The 20000-nt window shown below is 45.5% G+C and overlaps 1 protein-coding gene across 3 annotated transcripts in view; it reads left to right on the top strand.

Annotated features, from left to right (window-relative positions):
• LOC106570698 (fibronectin type III domain-containing protein 5) overlaps positions 1-20000 on the top strand; it is a 23700-nt gene that overhangs the window by 1965 nt on the left and 1735 nt on the right. Inside the window, exons 2-5 of one of the 3 annotated variants that reach the window (XM_045695055.1) lie at positions 1608-1806; positions 10598-10687; positions 19018-19220; positions 19520-20000. The exon at positions 19520-20000 is cut by the window's right edge and continues 1735 nt beyond it. In XM_045695055.1, coding sequence (XP_045551011.1) covers positions 1608-1806; positions 10598-10687; positions 19018-19157 — 429 coding nt within the window. In that variant the 3' untranslated portion in view covers positions 19158-19220; positions 19520-20000. Of the gene's footprint in view, positions 1-1607; positions 1807-10179; positions 10380-10597; positions 10688-19017; positions 19221-19519 lie in introns of those variants that run through there. The other 2 variants (XM_014143171.2, XM_045695056.1) reach the window with 2 other exon arrangements.

Genomic DNA, 20000 nt, shown 5'->3' with positions numbered 1-20000 from the left:
CTTTGTCTCAGTGGGCTAGGGCAGTGGGCTAGTGCAGTGGGCTAGGGCAGTGGGCTTTGTCTCATTGGGCTAGGGCAGTGGGCTAGTGCAGTGGGCTTTGTCTCAGTGGGCTAGGGAAGTGGGCTTTGTCTCAGTGGGCTAGGGCAGTGGGCTAGTGCAGTGGGCTTTGTCTCAGTGGGCTAGGGCAGTGGGCTAGTGCAGTGGGCTAGGGCAGTGAGCTAGGGCAGTGGGCTTTGTATCAGTGGGCTAGGGCAGTGGGCTTTGTCTCAGTGGGCTAGGGCAGTGGGCTAGGGCAGTGGGCTTTGTCTCAGTGGGCTAGGCCAGTGGGCTAGTGCACTGGGCTTTGTCTCAGTGGGCTAGGGCAGTGGGCTTTGTCTCAGTGGGCTAGTTTAGTGGGCTTTGTCTCATTGGGCTAGGGCAGTGGGCTAGTGCAGTGGGCTTTGTCTCAGTGGGCTAGGGCAGTGGGCTTTGTCTCAGTGGGTTAGGGCAGTGGGCTAGTGCAGTGGGCTTTGTCTCAGTGGGCTAGGGCAGTGGGCTAGGGCAGTGGGCTTTGTCTCAGTGGGCTAGGGTAGTGGGCTAGTTTAGTGGGCTTTGTCTCAGTGGGCTAGGGCAGTGGGCTAGGGCAGTGGGCTTTGTCTCATTGGGCTAGGGCAGTGGGCTAGTGCAATGAGCTTTGTCTCAGTGGGCTAGGCCAGTGGGCTAGTGCACTGGGCTTTGTCTCAGTGGGCTAGGGCAGTGGGCTTTGTCTCAGTGGGCTAGTTTAGTGGGCTTTGTCTCATTGGGCTAGGGCAGTGGGCTAGTGCAGTGGGCTTTGTCTCAGTGGGCTAGGGCAGTGGGCTTTGTCTCAGTGGGTTAGGGCAGTGGGCTAGTGCAGTGGGCTTTGTCTCAGTGGGCTAGGGCAGTGGGCTGGGGCAGTGGGCTTTGTCTCAGTGGGCTAGGGTAGTGGGCTAGTTTAGTGGGCTTTGTCTCAGTGGGCTAGGGCAGTGGGCTAGGGCAGTGGGCTTTGTCTCATTGGGCTAGGGCAGTGGGCTAGTGCAATGAGCTTTGTCTCAGTGGGCTAGGGCAATGGGCTAGTGCAGTGGGCTTTGTCTCAGTGGGCTAGGGCAGTGGGCTTTGTCTCAATGGGCTAGTGCAGTGGGCTAGGGCAGTGGGATTTGTCCCAGTGGGCTAGGGCAGTGGGCTGGTGCAGTGGGCTAGGGCAGTGGGCTTTGTCTCAGTGGGCTAGGGCAGTGGGCTAGGGCAGTGGGCTAGGGCAGTGGGCTTTGTCTCAGTGGGCTAGGGCAGTGGGCCTTGTATCAGTGGACCAAGACAGTGGGCTAGGGCAGTGGGCTTTGTCTCAGTGGACCAAGACAGTGGGCTAGGGCAGTGGGCTTTGTCTCAGTGGGCTAGGGCAGTGGGCTAGTTTAGTGGGCTTTGTCTCAGTGGACCAAGACAGTGGGCTAGGGCAGTGGGCTTTGTCTCAGTGGGCTAGGGCAGTGGGCTAGTTTAGTGGGCTTTGTCTCAGTGGGCTAGGTTAGTGGGCTAGGGCAGGTTAGATATCTGATATCTGGTCTGTATCCTTGTGTTACGGCCCTAACCTTAACCCCTCCCGTTGTCATTGGTTTCAGAAGAAGGATGTGCGTATGCTGCGGTACATCCAGGAAGTGAACACGACCACGCGCTCCTGTGCATTGTGGGACTTGGAGGAGGACACGGAGTACATTGTTCATGTCCAGAGCATCAGCATGGGAGGCAGTAGTCCTCCAAGTGACCCGGTCAGCTTCAGAACTCCCAGAGAGTCTGAGAAACTGGCCTCCACAGTATCAGGTAGGTAACACACACAACAGAATTACAAAATGTTCATTTTAGAATGAGGACAGAAAAAAAAAACCTGCAGGGAATTCTAATATTATACAACACCTCCCCAATGAATTATAATGTTATACACCTCCCCAATGAATTATAATGTTATACACCTCCCCAATGAATTATAATGTTATACAACACCTCCCCAATGAATTATAATGTTATACAACACCTCCCCAATGAATTCTAATATTATACAACACCTCCCCAATGAATTATAATGTTATACAACACCTCCCCAATGAATTATAATGTTATACAACACCTCCCCAATGAATTATAATGTTATACAACACCTCCCCCAATGAATTATAATGTTATACACCTCCCCAATGAATTATAATGTTATACAACACCTCCCCAATGAATTATAATGTTATACAACACCTCCCCAATGAATTATAATGTTATACAACACCTCCCCCAATGAATTATAATGTTATACACCTCCCCAATGAATTATAATGTTATACAACACCTCCCCCAATGAATTATAATGTTATACAACACCTCCCCAATGAATTATAATGTTATACACCTCCCCAATGAATTATAATATTATACACCTCCCCAATGAATTATAATGTTATACAACACCTCCCCCAATGAATTATAATGTTATACACCTCCCCAATGAATTATAATATTATACACCTCCCCAATGAATTATAATGTTATACACCTCCCCAATGAATTATAATGTTATACAACACCTCCCCCAATGAATTATAATGTTATACAACACCTCCCCCAATGAATTATAATGTTATACAACACCTCCCCCAATGAATTATAATGTTATACAACACCTCCCCCAATGAATTATAATGTTATACACCTCCCCAATGAATTATAATATTAAACACCTCCCCAATGAATTATAATGTTATACACCTCCCCAATGAATTATAATGTTATACACCTCCCCAATGAATTAGAATGTTATACAACACCTCCCCCAATGAATTAGAATGTTATACAACACCTCCCCCAATGAATTATAATGTTATACACCTCCCCAATGAATTATAATATTATACACCTCCCCAATGAATTATAATGTTATACACCTCCCCAATGAATTATAATGTTATACAACACCTCCCCCAATGAATTATAATGTTATACACCTCCCCAATGAATTATAATATTATACAACACCTCCCCAATGAATTATAATGTTATACAACACCTCCCCAATGAATTATAATGTTATACACCTCCCCAATGAATTATAATGTTATACACCTCCCCAATGAATTATAATGTTATACACCTCCCCAATGAATTATAATGTTATACAACACCTCCCCCAATGAATTATAATGTTATACAACACCTCCCCCAATGAATTATAATGTTATACAACACCTCCCCCAATGAATTATAATGTTATACACCTCCCCAATGAATTATAATATTATACACCTCCCCAATGAATTATAATGTTATACACCTCCCCAATGAATTATAATGTTATACACCTCCCCAATGAATTATAATGTTATACAACACCTCCCCCAATGAATTATAATGTTATACAACACCTCCCCCAATGAATTATAATGTTATACACCTCCCCAATGAATTATAATGTTATACAACACCTCCCCCAATGAATTATAATGTTATACAACACCTCCCCAATGAATTCTAATATTATACAACACCTCCCCAATGAATTATAATGTTATACAACACCTCCCCAATGAATTCTAATATTATACAACACCTCCCCCAATGAATTCTGTTATACAACACCTCCCCAATGAATTATAATATTATTCAACACCTCCCCAATGAATTATAATATTATACAACACCTCCCCAATGAATTATAATATTATACAACACCTCCAAATTTCCCATAACGATTCCTGGCTACTCTACCATTTTGATACAGAGCATCGACGCCTGGCTGTCTTTGTCATGTAATACAGCAACTGGCAACACTTCCAGTTTGACCATCTCCTCTCTCAGCGACCCAGATACACACAGAGAAGAGAAGAGCTTTACACAGAGACAGGAATACATCAGCCCTTACATCACACAACAGATAAACACACGTACACAGGAGATGTTGGGAAAACATTAGAAGTACTGGTGCCAAGGTAATATTTAGATAACGTTTAAGGTAACGTTATTAAGGATTGTTGTACTCTGGTTCCCGTTTCTCAAAGTCGAAGTGAATCATTATTTTTATAATCATGTTTCGACGTTTAAAAGACATTATTCATATGGTTGAAAAATGTTCAGATAAAGTCGAAAGAAGATGTTCTTGAGACATTGAGAGATATCCTGAAGTAACACACAGTACGTTATAACGTCCTCCTAAACCACCAGATTATCACAGTAACAGAAATTATAACGTCCTCGTAAACCACCAGATTATCACAGTAACAGAAGTTATAACGTCCTCCTAAACCACCAGATTATCACAGTAACAGAAGTTATAACGTCCTCCTAAACCACCAGATTATCACAGTAACAGAAGTTATAACGTCCTCGTAAACCACCAGATTATCACAGTAACAGAAGTTATAACGTCCTCCTAAACCACCAGATTATCACAGTAACAGAAGTTATAACGTCCTCCTAAACCACCAGATTATCACAGTAACAGAAGTTATAACGTCCTCCTAAACCACAAGATTATCACAGTAACAGATGTTATAATCATCCTCCTAAACCACCAGATTATCACAGTAACAGAAGTTATAACGTCCTCCTAAACCACCAGATTATCACAGTAACAGAAGTTATAACGTCCTCCTAAACCACCAGATTATCACAGTAACAGAAGTTATAACGTCCTCCTATACCACCAGATTATCACAGTAACAGAAGTTATAACGTCCTCGTAAACCACCAGATTATCACAATAACAGAAGTTATAACGTCCTCCTAAACCACCAGATTATCACAGTAACAGAAGGTATAACGTCCTCGTAAACCACCAGATTATCACAGTAACAGAAGTTATAACGTCCTCGTAAACCACCAGATTATCACAGTAACAGAAATTATAACGTCCTGCTAAACCACCAGATTATCACAGTAACAGAAGTTATAACGTCCTCGTAAACCACCAGATTATCACAGTAACAGAAGTTATAACGTCCTCCTAAACCACCAGATTATCACAGTAACAGAAGTTATAACGTCCTCCTAAACCACCAGATTATCACAGTAACAGAAGTTATAACGTCCTCCTAAACCACCAGATTATCACAGTAACAGAAGTTATAACGTCCTCCTAAACCACCAGATTATCACAGTAACAGAAGTTATAACGTCCTCGTAAACCACCAGATTATCACAGTAACAGAAGTTATAACGTCCTCCTAAACCACCAGATTATCACAGTAACAGAAGTTATAACGTCCTCGTAAACCACCAGATTATCACAGTAACAGAAGTTATAACGTCCTCGTAAACCACCAGATTATCACAGTAACAGAAGTTATAACGTCCTTCTAAACCTACAGATTATCACAGTAACAGAAGTTATAACGTCTTCCTAAACCACCAGATTATCACAGTAACAGAAGTTATAACGTCCTGCTAAACCACCAGATTATCACAGTAACAGAAGTTATAACGTCCTCCTAAACCTACAGATTATCACAGTAACAGAAGTTATAACGTCCTCGTAAACCACCAGATTATCACAGTAACAGAAGTTATAACGTCCTCGTAAACCACCAGATTATCACAGTAACAGAAGTTATAACGTCCTCCTAAACCACCAGATTATCACAGTAACAGAAGTTATAACGTCCTCGTAAACCACCAGATTATCACAGTAACAGAAGTTATAACGTCCTCGTAAACCACCAGATTATCACAGTAACAGAAGTTATAACGTCCTCCTAAACCTACAGATTATCACAGTAACAGAAGTTATAACGTCTTCCTAAACCACCAGATTATCACAGTAACAGAAGTTATAACGTCCTGCTAAACCACCAGATTATCACAGTAACAGAAGTTATAACGTCCTCCTAAACCTACAGATTATCACAGTAACAGAAGTTATAACGTCCTCGTAAACCACCAGATTATCACAGTAACAGAAGTTATAACGTCCTCGTAAAACACCATTTTATTTTTATGTAACTAAGGTTACCTGAGAAACCAGATGGTCGGATATTGTAGTAACCTCTAAGGTCCTGAGTCCTGAGTCTACACAGGTGGGCATCTGCAATGGACAGGTTTGGCGTGGTGTGTGCGTCCTTGTGTTGTTTGTGCGTGCGCGTGGAGTGTGTGTGCGTCCTTGTGTTGTTTGTGCGTGCGCGTGGTGTGTGTGTGCGTCCTTGTGTTGTTTGTGTGTGCGCGTGGTGTGTGTGCGTTTGACACCTGCTCTGGTTATCACTAGTCATATATGACAGCCACACACCACACGCACGCGCACACACCACATCGCATGCCGCACACACCTGTCCTTTGCAGATGCCCACCTGTGTAGACTCAGGACGTTAGAGGTTACTCTGACCATCTGGTCTCACACACACCACACACCACGTTTCCGTCTCTCTTTTGTCTTCTATTGTCACGAACAAGCTCGAAGTTCGTAACAAAAAGGGAGACAACGTGGAGATAAGGAATAACAAAATATATTTATTAAATAATGTAAACTAAATACAATTAACAATGGTGTTTGTAAATCAGTAATCAGTAGTGTAAGTGAGTGGTTGCGTGCATAAATGTGATAATGAGGGGCGTTGGAAGGTGCATTGAAAGGTGTATTTATCCCGGGACACACCCGGGCCCAGGTGTGTCTGCATGGAGAGAGTCTCCTCAATGAATGGGGAAGAGGTGTATTTATCCTGGGACACACCCGAGCCCAGGTGTGTCTGCATGGAGAGAGTCTCCTCAATGAATGGGGAAGAGGTGTATTCATCCCGGGACACACCCGAGCCCAGGTGTGTCCCATGTCTCTGATGACCCTCCCGGCTCCACCCACCAACATCCTATTAAGGAAAACAAGAGCAAAGAGAAAGAATTCGGCAGACAGAGTGGGAGGGTCATCACATTATTAATCAACACTACTTGTTTATTTTATTTTATTTTACATTTATTTAACTAAGCAAGAAAGTTTAGAACAAATTCTGATTTACAATGACGACCTACCAAAAGGCAAAAGGCCTCCTGATGGGACGGGGGCTGGGATTAAAATATATATAAATATATATAAATATAAAAACAGGACAAAACAAACATCACGACAAGAGAGACACCACAACATAAAGAGAGACCGAAGACAACAACACAGCCCTGTTACCATCAGTTATATATGACCACCAGTACAACACAGCCCTGTTACCATCTGTTATATATGACCACCAGTACAACACAGCCCTGTTACCATCTGTTATATATGACCACCAGTACAACACAACCCTGTTACCATCTGTTATATATGACCACCAGTACAACACAGCCCTGTTACCATCTGTTATATATGACCACCAGTACAACACAGCCCTGTTACCATCTGTTATATATGACCACCAGTACAACACAACACAGCCCTGTTACCATCTGTTATATATGACCACCAGTACAACACAGCCCTGTTACCATCTGTTATATATGACCACCAGTACAACACAACACAGCCCTGTTACCATCTGTTATATAACCACCAGTACAACACAGCCCTGTTACCATCTGTTATATATGACCACCAGTACAACACAGCCCTGTTACCCTCTGTTATATATGACCACCAGTACAACACAGCCCTGTTACCATCTGTTATATATGACCACCAGTACAACACAACCCTGTTACCATCTGTTATATATGACCACCAGTACAACACAACCCTGTAACCATCTGTTATATATGACCACCAGTACAACACAGCCCTGTTACCATCTGTTATATATGACCACCAGTACAACACAGCCCTGTTACCATCTGTTATATATGACCACCAGTACAACACAGCCCTGTTACCATCTGTTATATATGACCACCAGTACAACACAGCCCTGTTACCATCTGTTATATATGACCACCAGTACAACACAGCCCTGTTACCATCTGTTATATATGACCACCAGTACAACACAGCCCTGTTACCATCTGTTATATATGACCACCAGTACAACACAGCCCTGTTACCATCTGTTATATATGACCACCAGTACAACACAACACAGCCCTGTTACCATCTGTTATATATGACCACCAGTACAACACAGCCCTGTTACCATCTGTTATATATGACCACCAGTACAACACAGCCCTGTTACCATCTGTTATATATGACCACCAGTACAACACAACACAGCCCTGTTACCATCTGTTATATATGACCACCAGTACAACACAACACAACCCTGTTACCATCTGTTATATATGACCACCAGCACAACACAACACAGCCCTGTTACCATCTGTTATATATGACCACCAGTACAACACAGCCCTGTTACCATCTGTTATATATGACCACCAGTACAACACAGCCCTGTTACCATCTGTTATATATGACCACCAGTACAACACAGCCCTGTTACCATCTGTTATATATGACCACCAGTACAACACAGCCCTGTTACCATCTGTTATATATGACCACCAGTACAACACAGCCCTGTTACCATCTGTTATATAGGACCACCAGTACAACACAACACAGCCCTGTTACCATCTGTTATATATGACCACCAGTACAACACAACACAACCCTGTTACCATCTGTTATATATGACCACCAGTACAACACAGCCCTGTTACCATCTGTTATATATGACCACCAGTACAACACAGCCCTGTTACCATCTGTTTTATATGACCACCAGTACAACACAATACAACCCTGTTACCATCTGTTATATATGACCACCAGTACAACACAACACAACCCTGTTACCATCTGTTATATATGACCACCAGTACAACACAGCCCTGTTACCATCTGTTATATATGACCACCAGTACAACACAGCCCTGTTACCATCTGTTATATATGACCACCAGTACAACACAGCCCTGTTACCATCTGTTATATATGACCACCAGTACAACACAGCCCTGTTACCATCTGTTATATATGTCCACCAGTACAACACAGCCCTGTTACCATCTGTTATATATGACCACCAGTACAACACAACCCTGTTACCATCTGTTATATATGACCACCAGTACAACACAGCCCTGTTACCATCTGTTATATATGACCACCAGTACAACACAACCCTGTTACCATCTGTTATATATGACCACCAGTACAACACAACCCTGTTACCATCTGTTATATATGACCACCAGTACAACACAGCCCTGTTACCATCTGTTATATATGAACACCAGCACAACACAACACAGCCCTGTTACCATCTGTTATATATGACCACCAGTATAACACAACACAACCCTGTTACCATCTGTTATATATGACCACCAGTACAACACAGCCCTGTTACCATCTGTTATATATAACCACCAGTACAACACCAGTCACTTCTGTGTCTCTTTGTGCCTCGAGTACTCTGCAGAGTAGACTCGTCTCTCTCTCTCATCTCTCTCCAAGTCAGCGGTCTTTGTGTCTGTCTGGGAATCTAGTGTCAGTCAGTCTGCTGTCTGAAGTCCAACTATTGCTCACCCCTTTTAAAGGTCTCCTTCAGGACTACATCTAAGGGTTTTAAATACCAGGTCCTTAACTCCAGACCTCTGAGGAGGCTCTGACAGAGGGGAGGCTGCTTTTGACTGACAAGACTCTGAACTCTCCCTCAGAAGTCATGGTTCATGGTTTTCTCCATTTTGTCCCCAAGACCCTTCCCCTTTGGTGTTTGCAGATCTGGATATAATTCAGCAATATGGTCATGGTAAGATCAGAGAGATTTCAGTTTGTAATCAAGCCCCCTCTCTTTCTCTCTCTCTCTCTTTTTTTCTCTCTTCTCAGAGGTATCATCACAGCCTCATCCTTAACGTCAGGTTAATTAGCCCAGGCCAGGACATGGCTGAGGGGAAACAGAGTAGGATTCTTCAGGGGCTGCTGGGGGATGACTCACAGCTCGGGTTAATTAGCCCAGGCCAGGACATGGCTGTGACTACAATATCTCATTTTCAATATGTGTGAATGTAGTTATGATAGAGGTGATGATAGGCAAGGTCTGTCTGTCTGTCTGTCTGTCTGTCTGTCTGTCTGTCTGTCTGTCTGTCTGTCTGTCTGTCTGTCTGTCTGTCTGTCTGTCTGTCTGTCTGTCTGTCTGTCTGTCTGTCTGTCTGTCTGTCTGTCTGTCTGTCTGTCTGTCTGTCTGTCTGTCTGTCTGTCTGTCTGTCTGTCTACAGTATAACTGTGTTTCCTCTCTCCAGACCAGGTGAACAGAGAGGAGATGGACCAGGTAGTTCAGCTCAGTGTGTTTCCTCTCTCCAGACCAGGTGAACAGAGAGATGGACCAGGTAGTTCAGCTCAGTGTGTTTCCTCTCTCCAGACCAGGTGAACAGAGAGATGGACCAGGTAGTTCAGCTCAGTGTGTTTCCTCTCTCCAGACCAGGTGAACAGAGAGGAGATGGACCAGGTAGTTCAGCTCAGTGTGTTTCCTCTCTCCAGACCAGGTGAACAGAGAGGAGATGGACCAGGTAGTTCAGCTCAGTGTGTTTCCTCTCTCCAGACCAGGTGAACAGAGAGGAGATGGACCAGGTAGTTCAGCTCAGTGTGTTTCCTCTCTTCAGACCAGGTGAACAGAGAGATGGAACAGGTAGTTCAGCTCAGTGTGTTTCCTCTCTCCAGACCAGGTGAACAGAGAGGAGATGGAACAGGCAGTTCAGCTCAGAGTTGGAGAGCTCATCATCATCGTAGTGGTTCTCGTCATGTGGGCAGGTAACTCAACCACAACACAACCATAACACAACCATAACACAACCATAACATAACCATAACACAACCACATCCCAACCACATCCCAACCACAACACAACCATACCACAACCACAACTCAACCACAACTCAACCACAACACAACCACATCACAACCACAATACAACCACAATACAACCATAACACAACCACATCACAACCACAACACAACCATACCACAACCACAACACAACCACATCACAACCACAACTCAACCACAACTCAGCCACAACACAATCATAACACAACCATAACACAACCACATCACAACCACAACACAACCACATCACAACCACAACTCAACCACAACACAACCATAACACAACCACATCACAACCATAACACAACCACATCACAACCATAACACAACCACATCACAACCACAACACAACCACATCACAACCACAACAGAACCACAACACAACCGTAACACAACAGAACCAAATCAATGCATCATGTGGGCTGGTAACTGAACCACATTTACATCGCAACACAACCATAACACAATCATAATGTTGCTGCCTTGGCAGCAGCTAATGGGGTTCCATAATAAACCCCTGGAAGAGTAGCTGCTGCCTTGGCATGAACTAATGGGAATCCATAATAAACCCCAGGAAGGGTAGCCCCTGTCTTGGCAACAGGAACAAATGGGGATTCATAATAAATACAAAACAGAACCATAGTAGTTGGCAAACAAAGACAAAACAAATGGAAAATGAAAGGTGGATCGGCGATGGCTAGAAGACCGGTGACGTCGACCGCCGAACGCAGCCCGAACAAGGAGAGGGACCGACTTCAGGGGAAGCCGTGACAGTATCCCCCCCTTGACGCGTGGCTCCAGCAGTGCGCCGACACCGGCCTCGGGGACGACCCGGAGGACGAGGTGCAGGGCGATCCGGGATGGAGACGGTGGAACTCCCACAGCATCGACGGCCCCCAGCATCTCTCCTCTGGACCGTACTCCTCCCACTCCACGAGGTACTGAAGGCCCCTCGCCCGACGCCTCGAATCCAGTATGGATCGAACAGCATACGCCGGGGCCCCCTCGATGTTCAGAGGGGGTGGAGGAACCTCCCGCACCTTAGACTCCTGGAGTGGACCAGCCACCACCGGCCTGAGGAGAGACACATGGAACGAGGGGTTATCACGGTAATTGGGGGAAGCTGTAACCTGTAACAAACCTCATTCAGTCTCCTCAGGACTTTGAATGGCCCCCACAAACCGCAGGCCCAGCTTCCGGCAGGGCATGCGGAGGGGCAGGTTTTGGGTCGAGAGCCAGACCCAGTCCCCCGGTGCGAACACCAGGGCCTCACTGCGGTAGCGATCTGCGCTGGTTTTCTGGCGCCTCACGGCCCGCTGAAGGTGCACATGAGCGGCGTCCCATGTCTCCTCAGCGAGCCTAAACCAGTCGTCCACCGCAGAAGCCTCGATCTGGCTCTGATGCCAAGGCGCCAGAACCGGCTCGTACCCCAGTACGCACTGGAAGGGGGAGAGGTTAGTGGAGGAGTGGTGGAGCTAGTTCTGGACCATCTCTGCCCAGGGCACGAACGCCGCCCACTCCCCTGGCCGGTGTGTCCTCTGTGTCATACATCCGGGACAGTGCGTCTGCCTTCGCGTTCTGGGAACCTGGTCTGTAGGATAGGGTGAAAACAAAACAGGTAAAAAACATGGCACACCTTGCCTGGCAAGGGTTCAGTCTCCTCGGCGCCCGGAAGTACTCCAGATTGCGGTGGTCAGTCCAGATGAGAAAAGGGTGTTTAGCCCCCTAAAGCCAATGTCTCCATGCCTTCAAGGCCTTGACGACAGCCAACAGCTGCCAGTCCCCCACATCAAAGTTTTGCTCCGCCAGGCCGGATAAACCTTCGGTAGTAGTTGGCAAACCCTGGAAACTGCTGCACTTCCTTTACCGTGGTGGGAGTCGGCCAATTACGCACGGCTGAAATGCGGTCACTCTCCATCTCCACCCCTGAAGTGGAAATGCGGTACCCTAGGAAGGAGACGGACTGTTGGAAGAACAGACATTTCTCAGCCTTGACGTACAGGTCATGCTCCAACAGTCGACCAAGCACCCTGCGCACCAGGGACACATGCTCAGCGCATGTAGAGGAGTATATCAGAATGTCGTCGATATACACCACTATACCCTGCCCGTGCAGGTCCCTGAAAATCTCATCTACAAAGGCCTGGAAGAGTGATGGCGCATTCATCAACCCGTACGGCATGACGAGGTACTCTTAGTGCCCAAAGGTGGTACTGAAAGCCGTCTTCCACTCATCTCTCCCGGATACGCACCAGGTTGTAAGCGCTCCTGACATCCAATTTGGTGAAGAAGCCCGCCCCGTGCATTGACTCAATCGCACTGGCTATGAGAGGTAGCGGGTAACTGTACCTAACAGTGATCTGGTTTAGACCTCGATAGTCAATACACGGGCGCAGACCTCCATCCTTTTTCTTCACAAAAAAGTAACTCGAGGTTGCAGGTGAAGTGGAGGGCCGAATGTACCCCTGCCCCAGGGATTCGGAGACACATGTTTCCATAGCCACCGTCTCCTCCTTAGACAGGGGATACACGTGACTCCTGAGACGTGCTGCGTCTACCAGGAGATTTATTGCACAATCCCCCCTGTCGATGGGGTGGTAATTGAGTCGCCCTCTTCTTACAGAAGGCGAGAGCCAAATCGGCATATTCAGAGGGGATGCGCACGGTGGAGACCTGGTATGGACTTTCCACCGTAGTCGCACCAACGGAAACCCCTAAACACCTCCCCGAGCACTTTCGTGACCACCCCGTGAGAGCCCTCCGTTGCCACGAAATAGTGGGATCATGACAGGCCAACCAGGGTAGGCCCAGCACCACGGGAAACGCAGGAGAATCAATAAGGAAAAGACTGATTCTCTCCTTGTGACCCTCCCGCATCACCATGCTCAGTGGAGCGGTGGCCTCCCTAATTAGCCCTGACCCTAATGGTCAACTATCTAGGGTGTGAACTAGGAAGGACATATTCACTGGAACAATAGGGATCCCTAATCTATGGGCAAATGATCTGTCAATAAAGTTCCCAGCTGCGCCTGAATCTACGAGCGCCTTATGCTGGGAATGCGGGGACAACTCAGGAAAATGAATATACAAAAACATGTGTGCAACAGAGGGCTCTGGGTGAGCCTGGTGCTGACTCACCTGGGGTGACATGAGAGTGCCCTGCCTGCTGCCTCGACTCCCAGAGGAACCTCCCCAGTACCGACCGGCAGTGTGCCCTTTGTGGCCACAGATGGTGCATGGACCGGCCCCTCCTCCGGTCGCCCAAAGCGCAGCACCTCCCAGCTCCATGGGCGTTGCAGCGGTGGTGCTGGGGGGTGGAATCGATAGACCCCGATCTGGACGTCCGCGGGTAGCCAGCAGGTTATCCAACCGGATGGACAGGTCCACCAGCTGGTCAAAGGTGAGAGTGGTGTCCCTGCAGGCCAACTCCCGACAGACGTCCTCGCGCAAACTGCAACGGTAGTGATCGATCAGGGCCCTGTTGTTCCATCCCACGCCGGCGGCCAGGGTCCGAAAGTCCAAAGTGAACTCCTGTGCGCTCCTCATCCCCTGCCTAAGGTGGACAAGACGTTCATCCGCCGCTCTACCGGTCAAAAACTTCTTCCGGGTGAAATCCTCAAATTGGTCCAACACCGCTTCTCCTTCCCCCCGTATGGCGTTGGCCCACTCCAAGGCTTTCCCTGAGAGACAGGAGACGAGGGCGGACACGCTCTCACATCCCAAAGGAGCCGGGTGGACGGTTGCCAGGTAGAGCTCCAGCTGGTGTAGGAACCCGACATCCCGCAGCCATCCCATCATACTCCCTCGGAAGAGCGAGCTGAATCCCACTGGGACCGGGTGAAGGAGGGGTGAGTAGTGGTGCCCGTAGTGGTGCTGGTAGAGGCGCTGGAGGAACTCTTCTCTCCCAGCGATCCATAGTCTGCAGGACACGATCGATGACGGTGTCGAGGTGTTGTAGCATGGCCGCATGCTGCTGGACGCGCTCCTCGATCCATAATACAGGGTTGTCTGCTCCTGCTGACTCCATATGGTTGTCGTGCGTGATTCTGTCATAAGGTGAGTGTAGCTGGTGCATGAAGTCAGGGGCAGGAGAGCAGAATGAGTGAGCAACGTACTTTACTCAAAATAAAGGCACAAGGTAAACAAATACACTTGAGCAACAATAAACGGTAATCAATTATGCACGGGTGAAAACAGCACCCGTCGAAATCCAGTCATAATGTACCGAATGAACATAGAAACAATCACGCACAAAACCATGGGGAAACAGAGGGTTAAATACATGAACATGTAATTGGGGAACGAAACCAGGTGTGTAGAAAACAAAGACAAAACAAATGGAAAATGAAAGGTGGATCGGCGATGGCTAGAAGACCGGTGACGTCGACCGCCGAACGCCGCCCGAACAAGGAGAGGAACCGACTTCGGCGGAAGTCATGACAACCAGAGATGTTTACTTAAAAGCACCAGAGATGTTTACTAAAAAACACCAGAGATGTTTACTAAAAAGCACCAGAGATGTTTACTAAAAAGCACCAGAGATGTTTACTTAAAAGCACCAGAGATGTTTACTTAAAAGCACCAGAGATGTTTACTAAAAAGCACCAGAGATGTTTACCAAAAAACACCAGAGAGGTATACAAAAAAAACACCTGAGGTATACTAAAAAACACCAGATGTATACTGAAAAACACCAGATGCATACTAAAAAACACCAGATGTATACTAAAAACACCAGATGTATACTGAAAAACACCAGATGTATACTGAAAAACACCAGATGCATACTAAAAAACACCAGATGTATACTAAAAACACCAGATGTATACTGAAAAACACCAGATGTATACTAAAAAACACCAGATGTATACTAAAAAACACCAGATGTATACTAAAAAACACCAGAGGTATACTGAAAAACAGATGTATACTGAAAAACACCAGATGTATACTGAAAAACACCAGATGTATACTAAAAAACACCAGATGTATACAACAAGATCAGTGAGTTAGCCAGTTGACTTTGATAAACAACCAGAAATAACTATTGAAATGTACTTAGATTGTTTTCATTTGTTGAATCAATTAGATCCTGCCCATTTCCAGCTCATCTTTATCAAAAATATTTAGGCAAAATATCAAAATATTTAGCCTAGTTAGCTGGCTAACTCCTTGATCCTGCTTTGTAGTGTACCCCTCAGGTTCATCTACACACTCTGCTATGAATGCATATAGCCTACTCTCTATCTGAATCCCTGTTACTCACACATGGAGAGTACTGTTCCTCTAGTACACTGAAGAGGATACTAGTCTCGCTCTCGCTCTCTCTCTCTCTGTATTTATCTCAATTAAATTCAAAGGGCTTTCTTGGCATGGGAAACATATGTTTACATTGCCAAGGCAAGTGAAAAAGATAATAAACAAAAGTGAAGTAAACAATTAAAACATTTACAGTACACATTACACTCACAAAAGTTTAAAAATGAATAGAGACATTACAAATGTCATTTTATGGCTATGTACAGTGTTATAATGATGTACAAAGGGTTAAAGTACAAAAGGGAAAATAAATAAACATAAATATGGGTTGTATTTACAATGGTGTTTGCTCTTCACTGGTTGCCCCTTTTCTTGTGGCAACAGGTCACAAATCTTACTGATGTGATTATACACTGTGGTATTTCACCCAATAGATATGGGAGTTTATCAAAATTGGATTTGTTTTCCAATTCTTTGTGGGTCTTTGTAATCTGAGGGAAATATGTGTCTCTAATATGGTCATACATTTGGCAGGTTAGGAAGTGCAACTCAGTTTCCACCTCATTTTATGGGCAGTGGGCACATAGCCTGTCTTCTCTTGAGAGCCAGGTCTACCTACGGCGACCTTTCTCAATAGCAAGGCTATGCTCACTGTGTCTGTACATAGTCAAAGCTTTCCTTAATTTGGGGTCAGTCACAGTAGTTAGGTGTACTCTCTGTTTAGGGACCAAATAGCCTTCCAGTTTGCTCTGTTTTTTGGTAAATTCTTTCCCATGTGTCAAGTAATTATCTTTTTGTTTTCTCATGATTTGGTTGGGTCTAATTATGTTGCTGTCCTGGGGCTCTGTGAGGTCTGTTTGTGTTTGTGAACAGAGCCACAGGACCAGCTAGCTTAGGGGACTCTTCTCCAGGTCCATCTCTCTGTAGGTGACGGCTTTGTTATGGAAGGTTTAGGAATTACTTGATTTTAACGGCTCTTTTCTGGATTTTGATAATTAGCGGGTATCTGCCTAATTCTGCTCTGCATGCATTATTTGGTGTTTTATGTTGTACATGGAGGATTCTTTGCAGGATTTTGCATGCAAAGTCTCAATTTGGTGTTTGTCCCATTTTGTGAATTCTTGGTTGGTGAGCGGACCCCAGACCTCACAACCATAAAGGGCAATTTTATTTATTTTATTTCACCTTTATTTAACCAGGTAGGCTAGTTGAGAACAAGTTCTCATTTACAACTGCGACCTGGCCAAGATAAAGCAAAGCAGTGCGACACAAACAACAACACAGAGTTACACATTGAATAAACAAACATACACTCAATAATACAATAAAAAAAGTCTATATACAGTGTGTGCAAATGAGGTAAGTTAAGGGAGGTAAGGCAATAAATAGACCATAGTGGCGAAATAATTACAATATAGCAATTAAACACTGGAGTAATAGATGTGCAGAAGATGAGTGTGCAAGTAGAGATACTGGGGTGCAAAGGAGCAAAATAAATAACAGTATGGGGATGAGGTAGTTGGATGGGCTATTTACAGATGGGCTATGTACAAGTGCAGTGATCTGTGAGCTGCTCTGACAGCTGATGCTTAAAGTTAGTGAGGGAGATATGAGTCTCCAGCTTCAGTCATTTTTGCAGTTCGTTCCAGTCATTGGCAGCAGAGAACTGGAAGGAAAGGCGGCCAAAGGAGGAATTGGCTTTGGGGGTGACCAGTGAAATATACCTGCTGGAGCACGTGCTACGGGTGGGTGCAGCTATGGTGACCAGTGAGCTGAGATAAGGCGGGGCTTTACCTAGCATAAACTTATAGATGACCTGGAGCCAGTGGGTTTGGCGACGAGTATGAAGCGAGGGCCAGCCAACGAGAGCATACAGGTCGCAGTGATGGGTAGTATATGGTGCTTTGGTGACAAAACAGATGGCACTGTGATAGACTACATCCAATGGGTTCTATAACTGATTTGTATTTGTTGTCCTGGCAACTGGACCTTTTTTAGAACACCATTGTTGTTGTCTTACTGAGATTTACTGTCAGGACCCAGGTCTGACAGAATCTGTGCAGAAGATCAAGGTGCTGCTGTAGGCCCTCCTTGGTTGGGGACAGAAACACCAGATCATCAGAAAACAGTAGACATTTGACTTCAGATTCTAGTAGGGTGAGGCCGGGTGCTGCAGACTGTTCTAGTGCCTTCGCCAATTTGTTGATAAATATGTTGAAGAGGGTGGGGCTCAAGCTGCATCCCTGTGTCACCCCACAGCCCTGTGGAAAGAAATTTGTGTTTTTGGCCAATTTTAACTGCACACTTGTTGTTTGTGTACATGGATTTTATAATGTCGTATGTTTTTCAGGGTCTGAGGTGGACTGTTGTGCTGTGGTGTTGAGGCTGAGGTCAGGGTCTAAGGTGGACTGTTCTGCTGTGATGTTGAGGCTGAGGTCAGGGTCTGAGGTGGTCTGTTCTGCTGTGGTGTTGAGGCTGAGGTCAGGGTCTGAGGTGGACTGTTCTGCTGTGATGTTGAGGCTGAGGTCAGGGTCTGAGGTGGCATGGATTTCATAATGTCATATCATATGTTTTTCCCCCATCACCGCTTTCAATCCATTTGTGTAGCAGAATATGTGGTCTGTCGTATAGTAATTTCGTAAAGAGATAATTTGACATTCGCTCAGTACATTGTTTTCACTGAAGAAATGTACGAGTCTGCTGTTAATGATAATGCAGAGGATTTCCCCAAGGTTACTGTTGATGCATATCCCATGTTAGTTATTGGGGTGAAATTTGTCTCCACTTTTGTGGATTGGGGTGATCCGTCCTTGGTTCCAAATATTGGGGAAGATTCCAGAACTGAGGATGATATTAAAGAGTTAAAGAGTATAGCCAATTTGAGGTCTGTATAGTTTATCTTTTCATGTAGGATACCATCTCCCTCTCTCTCTCTATCCATCCCTCCATCCCCCTCCTCTCTCACTCTCTCTTTCTTTCTCTCCCTCCCTCTCAGGTGTGATCCTCCTGTTTTGTCGTCAGTATGACATCATCAAAGACAACGAACCCAACAACAACAAGGACAAAGCCAAGACCTCGTCCGAATGCAGTACGCCCGAACACCCACAGGGAGGCCTACTGCGTAGCAACCTCTGAAACCAGCCCCCACAGTCCACTCAACTATATGGCAATAACGTCTAATCCTATTCCTTAGGACAGGTGCGACTACACAGCCAACCAGAACCTTCACACCTAGGGCTCGATCCTGATTCTTCATACTGAAGTGTTTACTTGCACACGCCCTGCCATGAATTTAACAAATTATAGAGATTCCCTCCATGTAATTCTTACACAAATCCTTGACGGACAGTATGCAAGTGCACACTTTGAGAAAAGTGTGGAGAATCGGGACACAGCCCTGGTATCGTCTAAACCTTCACCTGCACCACCAAATAGTGGAGTCTGAATGCTTTTGATAACAACTGACCTGTCTATTTCTAACTGTTCCTCACACACAGATCCTGAGACCAACAGAAGCCATTCTCAGACTCCCCTGAAACCATTCAGAACCCTCCTTGCAACAACAGAAACAGACCAGGACTAATTCTAAGACCAGAATGTAACCCAGGACGCATTGATAAAGCCACAACCAGAGTCAGACAAAAAACAGTTGTCTTTGAAGCAAACAGAACTTGTTCATTGCCACACTCTTTTGAATTCGGGGAGCCCCTGGATCCTGGAATCTGTGTGGCCAATTGATTGAAAATGGCTGACAATGGATCCAAAATGGCCACCGGTCAATATATTGAACCTGGATCACCAACTGTCTGAATGACAGTATGTACCATCCATTTGGAAAAATGTGGAAATGTTGGCACATATTGAACATGACCCCTGGTTTCATAGTAGCCTGACTGACGTCCATGAGGCTTGGATGTGTTTGTTTGGTTCCAAGCGAGAGGCCGTGCATGTCGTCCGCAACATGATGATCACCACTAC

This window comes from Salmo salar, chromosome ssa14 (genome assembly GCF_905237065.1).
Source record: "Salmo salar chromosome ssa14, Ssal_v3.1, whole genome shotgun sequence".
Taxonomy (NCBI): domain Eukaryota; kingdom Metazoa; phylum Chordata; class Actinopteri; order Salmoniformes; family Salmonidae; genus Salmo; species Salmo salar.
Note: the sequence above shows the minus strand (reverse complement) of the source record. Positions and strands in the feature narration are given on the sequence as shown.